Source organism: Miscanthus floridulus, chromosome 8 (genome assembly GCF_019320115.1).
Source record: "Miscanthus floridulus cultivar M001 chromosome 8, ASM1932011v1, whole genome shotgun sequence".
NCBI classification, from domain to species: Eukaryota; Viridiplantae; Streptophyta; class Magnoliopsida; order Poales; family Poaceae; genus Miscanthus; species Miscanthus floridulus.
The window spans coordinates 88,234,383-88,242,551 of NC_089587.1; the positions used below are offsets into that span (position 1 = coordinate 88,234,383).

Genomic DNA, 8,169 nt, shown 5'->3' on the forward strand with positions numbered 1-8,169 from the left:
CCGCACGCCCATTCCCACTTCGCCGCCCGCCCGCCGTCCTTGTCCCGTCCCCGTCCCCATCTCGTCGGATCCACCGACGCGGTGCGTTGTTCGCCTGCACGCCCTTTCCCGCTTCGGCGCCCGCCCGCCCGCCGTCCTTGTCCCGTCCCCCTCTCGCCGGATCCCCCTCTCGGTGCGGTCTTGCCCTACTGATGCCCAGGAATTGTTCAACCAGCACCATTCCAAGTTGCGTAATGTCATAGAAAGAACATTTGGAGCAGCGAAAGCTAAGTGGCAGATGTTGAAAGGCATACCTCACTATCAGGGGACCAAGTCAACCCAGATAATTATTGCTCTCTGTGCATTACACAACTACGTGCATGAGCTGGAGGGTCAGCACCAACCACGACGGGTTATGCAGGCGCCGGAGCTTGGCCCGTTGAGTCAAGTGGCAGCTATGGCCTTGGGAGATCCTAATGACATGGAACAAGTCCGTGAGTGGATAACATATGGGCTTGGACTCCTTGGGAAGACAATGTAAGTGAATTATTTATGGTTTGTGGATGTTATCAGTGAAGTCATGCACATTTACTTTGTCTGCGTAGTGTGCGGCTAATGAGGATACGTACACATGCAGGTGAAGGAAGTGAAGACATGGTGCGCTGGGATCAGATGAAGCTGCTTGGCTCCCACCTAGTGCCTTCCTGTACTGCTGTTGGGATCAGATTTCATAACCTTCTTGTTCTTCTTAACGGTTAGTCTGAACACTGTTTGCTTATGAAGTCTTATCCTGCTATGTATTGTGTAGGACATTCTCAGTGTTCAATTATGAGATTCTGAACTTTCCAGACAAAGAATTGCTCATGTTCTATTGGATTGTGGTGATACTTGCAATATCTGGCACCTACATTATGAAGATGATGATGATGCCGTTTGGTTTACTGTTTGAGTATCTAACTTAATTAATTTGTGGCAACTCGGAGGCATTTGAGTTGGTTACTTGATCATGTAACTTATATTTTGCATGCCTTAGTCCTTGTGCCATTGAAACTTTGATAATTGATATTGTTTGTCTAGTCTTTGCAGACGTTTGATGAAGCTATCTCTGAGTTGGACACCCTTGGGGAGGAGTCATACAAAGATAGCACTCTGATCATGCAGCTCCTCAGGTACAACTTGACCCTTTGGACCTCTGACCTCACTGTATTTTCTTCTCCTAAAATAAACCTAACCTTTTAATCTGTTGCCTGTCTACTCTTCTTATCCGGTGATAAAAATTTGTATCTGGTATGTGCTGCAGGAGGGTGCTGATGAGGGCAATGAAGCCTCCAAAGGCGATGCTGGCGAGAGGCAATAATCTTCTGAGAGGGCATGTTGTTCCAGCCCAATTGTTGTAGATGCTCTATGCTGTCAAAGCTGTGCTGTGCCATTGTACTGTTAATTATGGTGGTGTATTGAATGGCATTTGATTTGTGGAGTTGAATGATGTAGTAATGGAGCTTTTTGGTTGTAAAGAACATTTGATTTGTAGTGCAATGGCCTGGCTGCTGGTGTTTGAAATTGAGCAGCATTAAATGGTGTTTGAATTTGAACTGCATTAAATGTTGTCCGGCTGAACCTTGTGGATGGCTGATTCTGGGCACTGTGCGCGTTGGCTGGAATTCAGCTGTAATTGTGGTCAGCCGAACGGGCCAAAGAGGGATTTTGTTTTTGTGTGTTCTTTTTCGTCGTTGCTCCAACCTGGTCCTCGATTTTAATGTAAAAAATGCATTGATTTATATTATTTTGTTAGTTCATGTTACTCAAATAATATTAAATTTACGATGTGAATATGTTATATCTCTTTATTAATTTCCTTAGGCACAGGCTTCTATCTAGCTTGCCTCGTCAGACAAATTTCATTGAGCCCTTGATTAGTTCCACCCCAAAATCCAAAAAGTTGCTACAGTACCTGTCACATCGAATGTTTGCGGCCCGTGCATGGAGCATTAAATGTAGACGAAAAGAAAAACTAATTGCACAGTTTGGTGGGAAATTACGAGACGAACGTTTTAAGCCTAATTAGTCAATGTTTGGACACTATTTGTCAAATAAAAACGAAGATGCTACAGTAGTCCCAAAATCTAAATTTCACGAACTAAACAAGGCCTGAATTTTTAGGCAAGTGTCAGAGAACACTTTTTTTCCAGACAACCGTCTCCAACGGCCTTGCTCTCTGCGACCGTGGCTACCACACGCAACAAAGGTAAAACTAGCAGGTCACGGGAGCTGGGACTCGTGCACCATTATCTTATGCCACGTAGTCCAAATACTCCTCCTAACAGCGAAATTACTACTAAACGAAAAGTCGAAAACAACCTCTAAGATGCTCAGAATTGACGATTAAGCCCACACCTCTTTCCGCTCGTTATAAACCCCCACACTCACTCATTCAACAGCTCCAAGAACAGAGCACTGAAGGAGAGCGAGTGAGCTGTCCAAAGCCACCAGCCAAATCCCGCATGGCCGCCTCCACAATGCCGCACCACCTCGCGCTGCTCCTGCTCCTGTTAGCCTCGCCGGCGGCGACGCGTCTAGCATCCGCCGCGTGCGCGAGCGAGAAGTTCCCAGCGGGTCGTGCGTACGCGACGTGCGAGGACCTCCCGAAGCTGGGCGCGTCGCTGCACTGGACGTACGACGCGTCCAAGAGCTCCCTGTCCGTGGCGTTCGTGGCGGCGCCGGCGGCGCCCGGCGGGTGGGTGGCGTGGGGCCTGAACCCGACGGGCGAGGGCATGGCGCGGACACAGGCGCTGGTGGCGCTGGCGGGGTCCGGGTCCGCGGCGCCCACCGTGCGCACGTACAACATCACGGGGTACGTCCCGCTGGGGAAGGCCTCGACGCCGCTCGACTTCCCGGCCACCGACCTCGCCGCGGACGCCGCGGGCAGTGGGGGCAAGATCCGGGTGTACGGCAAGCTGCAGCTGGGCAAGGGGATGAAGGCCGTGAACCAGGTGTGGCAGGTCGGCGCGTCCTCCACGGGCGGCGCCCCCGACAAGCACGCGTTCCAGGCGGATAACCTCAGCGCCAAGAGCAAGCTCGTCCTCGCCGGCAAGGCCTCCGAGGCCCCGTCGCCAGCCCCCGCGCCCGAGGCCGGCGGCCCGGCCGCGTCGTCCGGTGGCGCCGCCGGCGACAGCGGCGCCGCGCCGTCCAAGTCGCCTAACGCTGCTGTGGTCGCGGGCGGCGTGTCCGCGCCCGCACTCCTCGTGCTCGCGCTGGTGGGTTTCTTGGCGGCGGTATGATGATGCTTGGTGGTGGCACACCATCCCCAGCGAAGGTGGCGGCGGCGTCGGCGGTGGGTAGTGGAGGGGAGGAAATATTGCGCTGTTTTTGTTCGTTTTTCAGTTTGTTTTTGGCCGTGAAATAAAAATGGTTGATGAACTCGCTGTTGAGCTGTTGTTTGGTAGGCATAGTGATTTACATTACTGTAGTGGACGTGGCATTCATCGGTTCACATGATGAGCTCTCTGTTTCTGATGAATTGCAGTACAGGCGCACTATTGCAGTACGAGTCTTTGGTACACCCATCTCATGTGGTTTAGGGGGTGTTTGGCCGAGAGACTAAGCTCAGAGCCCCCAGATTAGCAGTGACCAGCTGGGGCCTTGTTTAGATTGCAATTTTTTTGTTTAGATTACATTTAATGTTCCATACATGTGTCCAAAAATTGATGTGATAGAGAGAGAGTGAAAAAACTTAGAATTTAGAGATGATCTAAACAAGGCCTAGATACTCGAAGCAGCTTAGTTTTGCAGCAAAACGAGCTGGCGGCGCTCGGTCAGCCTTTTACCGGCGATGCAAGGAACGTCGATTAGTAGTGTAGCTGTTGCGCACATTTCCGGATGACTCCACTCCACGCTCTGTTCCCAGCCCTTTCCTATGCAGGACTGCAAGGAGATGATTAGCTCGTGGATGGGAACTGGGAAGTGAGGTCGTCATGGCAATTGAGCACCTCGGTCATCATTTCTTTGGATTGGAGAAGAGTATGATGGGGAAGAACAGCGCACTACGCCTACGCGGCGGGCCATTACAGGCGTCCAACTCTGTTATTTTCCGAACCAACCAAAGCCATGAAGCAAGAAAAGCACCAGAAAAACCAATGGAGCTCATTGAAGTTGCAGGTCCCAGAGAAAAAGGCACTGGCCAGCTATCTGGATCTTGGAAAGGGCTCCGCGCGGTAGGTGGCGGTCGACCGAGATGATTACCTGTTCCTGCTGGAGCCTTGCTGCTGCTGCTGCTGCTGCGTTCTGACGAATTTCTCATGCGGCCATGGCCATGGGTGCGTTCCTGGCGAGCACATGGCTGCCTGGGGCCGCCAACAGGTGTGTGGACGGGACGGTCCCCGCCGCGGCGGCGCGGCTCCCGGTGGAAATTACCGCGCGCCTGACCGCCTGTGCCTGTGCGCCGTGCGCGCGTATGGGCGCACATGCCGCCGCAGCGCGTGTCGGCGTCGTGGTCGTCGTCTTCTTCGCCGTCGTCAGCCAGTCTGAATCCTGTCTGTATGCTCGCGCGGTGCGCGCCAGACAGCCTTGCAGTTGCACGAACCTTAAGGTGCGCCTGTTTTTTAGCAGGTAGGGGTAGGCCTGATGGTTGACGGCTGGACGGACGTCTACGCAGGGCCGAGAGGCAGATGACTACTCCTGCTCTTCAGTCTTCAGTGGTCACAGAGAGAACGCATCGTGGGCATTTGAGACGCTGGACCAGCGAGTCACCGCCGTAGAATCCAGCTTTTGGGGTTCAACTTGTGGTCTCGCTTTTACAACCCCGTGCGTCGGATAACAAAACTTTTGTAATAAAAATATACGAATCGCCGGATAAGATAATAATACTGTGAAAATTAAATACAGACGTTAAAGTGATATTTAATTTAAAAAGTAAAGTTCGTGAAATTAACACAGTCACGGAGAGCGCAGCATCGTAAGTTTATAAACTCTAATGTATAGATCTTTCCGTGATACAGTTAAGATAATGTTTTATATCGACAGGAAGAAATATACGTGCGCCTATAAATCTAAGAATAAGCTCACAGTTTTGTTTCTGTGGTCGTTTTGTTTCTGTAGCTAAGGTGAACTGAACAGAGAGAACTCATGGTAGGCATTTGTGACGCTGGACCAGCGAGGAACGAATCACCGCTGTAGAATCCAGCTTTTGCTTTTGCAGTTCAACTTGTGGCCTAAACATCGATTATGGTCTCGCTTGTACAATCCATGACCAAACCTAAATTATGGAATTGCCTCACTAGTTTCTACCAGCTGGTGTGATTCATCCACTACGACCTAGGGATTGCGCAAAAGATAGCTTTTTACGGTACAATGTTTGTTTTGCTGAAAAGCCTGGCTAAAAAATATTATTCACTGATTTGTTGAGAGAGAAAAGCACTGTATCATAATTGTCAAGCTGATAAGTTAAGTGAACAAAGTAGACGGTCTAGATTTCAATGGTCAACAATGTACATTCTAGCTTCCACAATTTAGGGTGGATTCAAGTAAGGACCATTGAAACTTTAGTGTTTTTGGGATCGGAACTGTTTCCTCTTATAAGGTTTTTTGAAACCTTTTTTGAATGAACAGTACGAGTTTTCATTGTATTTTTAGGAGAGAATTGATCCAATTTTTAGGGAAATGCTAACATGTCTATACTAAAACTAAAAAAAAAAACACAACTAAACAAACATCTACATCTAACACGGTCAACTGAACTGGAGCTCTTCTAATGACTATGACCTGTTTGGTAGGGCCTCAGCTCCTACTAAAAGGGCTCCAGTTTGTGGAGCAGCTTCTCTGGTGAAAGTAAAGCTGTTTTGAAATAAAAGAAACAAGGTAGTTTGGTAATAATTTGTATTTGGTTTGTAAGAGCTTCTCCAATGGTGTTTAGAAAGTGACTCGTGGGATTGTTTTAATTGGCATGAGTCGAAGCATGCACCACTACAACAAACCGATGTATAGAGTGTGTCAGGAACCGACCACCAAACATGAGCCAATTCATACCAATTAAAAATAGTATTCATGAGAAAAGAAGAGAAGGAGGAAAGGTACGGAAAGCACCATTGCTCGTGCAAGTGTCCGGCTTAGGAGAATAAAATGATTTTTTATTTGATTGGCCCAAAGGAAGAGTCAACCCACCACTGGAGATTAAACGGAATCGACTCAATTGCATCCTGTCACGAACGTACATTGCCCTGGTGAGTCGCCCCACCACTGCGCATGCCCTGAGGAGCTGAGAAACGCCACTTTTATCGGTTCTCTTCTATTAAAAACGGCTATCGCTCCTCAAAGTTCCTTGCAAGAAGCCATTTTTTAGATGGATGTTTGACAAGGTTCCTTCCAATAAAACACAAGAAGCTGAAGCCAGTGCCGAAGCTCTGCCAAACATAGCCTACGATCCCTTACAAGGTAAAAGAACACAAAGCTCAATTGATAGAAAAAAATCCACAACTACAAACCAGGTAAACAAAAAGATAGCAAAGAATTGAAAGTCCTATCTTACATGAGAATAGAGCAATTACTTTCAATTACTAAAACTTAATCCCTTATATATATAGTTAATGAGAATTCAAGAAACCGAATTCTAGAGTGCATGGGATGTGTGGTGCACCGGTTTGTAAAAACTTCAACCCTTTTATATGTGGAACCCACATGATAGTGGAAAACGTTCTCTCCTTCCTCTTGTCTTTCTTGTCTCTCTTCTCTCCGCCCTCTCCCCTAGGTGCCACTAAGACCCATCTTACCTGCCTAGCTTGCTGCACGGTGGCTCCCACACTTGACCTCCGCCTGCCTGCCGTACTCGTCTTCGCAGCTCTAGATGCTGTGGCATAGTGGTGGATTGAGTTTGTCAACACAAGAAAGTTTGGTGGCGGCAATGTCCTGTCGTAGGGGAAGAAGGGGGATTGAAGCAGTCACCCCCATTTGTTTGAGGGTTTGAGAAATAAATTTAGGGAAAAAGACAAGAAAAGAGATCTGATGGACCATATTTTTTCATAGTTTTTTAGAGAAAATGGATCGATTTTCTCAATTGGGTGGAGATGCTCTTACTAGAGGCAATTTATTTGAGATCCATATTCTTGTGTAAACGCTTTAGATTTAGGTTCTCCCAACAAAATGTTTTGTGTGATGGGTGAATCAGAATCATTTTTAAAATGGGACCTGTCGGTGTTTCGAACAGCCGACTAGTAAATTTGTATATTGCACGTTTGACCTAGATGGTGTGCTAAGAGAACACGAGGATTATACTGGTTCGGGCCGAATGTCCCTACGTCTAGTTTCGGGCTGCTCGTGTTACCAGCACTGAGTTTGTAGTAGGGGGTTACAAACTGGCGAGAGAGGAAGGAGCTCCCAAGTCTCTATGGTTCGATTGCTCGATTCTTCTACTACTCGATCTATTGGTCGATGGATCTCCCTTTCTGAACGGTGCCCTGCCTTCCCTTTTATAGACCAAGGGGAGAGAACAGGATACCAGAGACCGAGAGAAGGGAAGAGGAAAAAAATAAAGAGAAATAAGGCTCATGGGAGTATGCCGTCCTCCTCTTCGCGTGGGTCCCGCTGACCCTGTAGATCGTGGTGGCAGCGGCGTGGCACCGGGGTCTTGTTGGCCACTGCAGCACACGTGCGGGTATCGTGTGCCATTCTTGTCTTCCATCCCATCCGAGCGGACGAAATGGTCAAAGGGCCCCCTGACAGAGGCCATACGAAGGGCTGGAGGTACAGTGCCAGTCAACTGACGTCGGTCGACTGACGTTGGACGCTGGTCAGGCAGGGAGTTGGTAGCATAGTGCTGGCCTGTTAATGCGGTGGGCGACGTGAGTGTCCCAGCATAGCCTGATGCGACCACCAGTCGCATCAGGACGCGCCCGAGACGTGCTCCCGGGCGTGCGCCTCCACGCCATAGTGGTTGAAGCGGTTCGAGTACCACCCCTGGGGCCACTGCTTTTGTTCGGTTGCAAATCCGACCCCGAGGGAACGAGCAAGGCAGAAATCTCGCCCTAGGGGCCGAGCGAGACTGAATCCGACCCTCGGGGGTCGGACGAGGCGGAGCCCTCCCCATGGGACCGGACAAGTCAGAGCCCGTGCCCTGGGGTCGGAGAAGTCGGAGCCCATGCCTTAGGGTTGGATGAGGTAGAAACCTCATCCTCGGAGTCGGAGCCCACGCCTTGGGGTTGG

General features: G+C 49.4%; 1 protein-coding gene across 1 annotated transcript; it reads left to right on the forward strand.

Moving 5' to 3' along the window:
* Positions 1 to 2,427: 2,427 nt before the first annotated feature.
* Positions 2,428 to 3,396, forward strand: LOC136472876 (auxin-induced in root cultures protein 12-like). The gene has a single exon (XM_066470582.1). The coding sequence runs from the start codon at positions 2,481 to 2,483 to the stop codon at positions 3,255 to 3,257; it is 777 nt and encodes a 258-aa protein (XP_066326679.1). The 5' UTR covers positions 2,428 to 2,480; the 3' UTR covers positions 3,258 to 3,396.
* Positions 3,397 to 8,169: the final 4,773 nt, after the last annotated feature.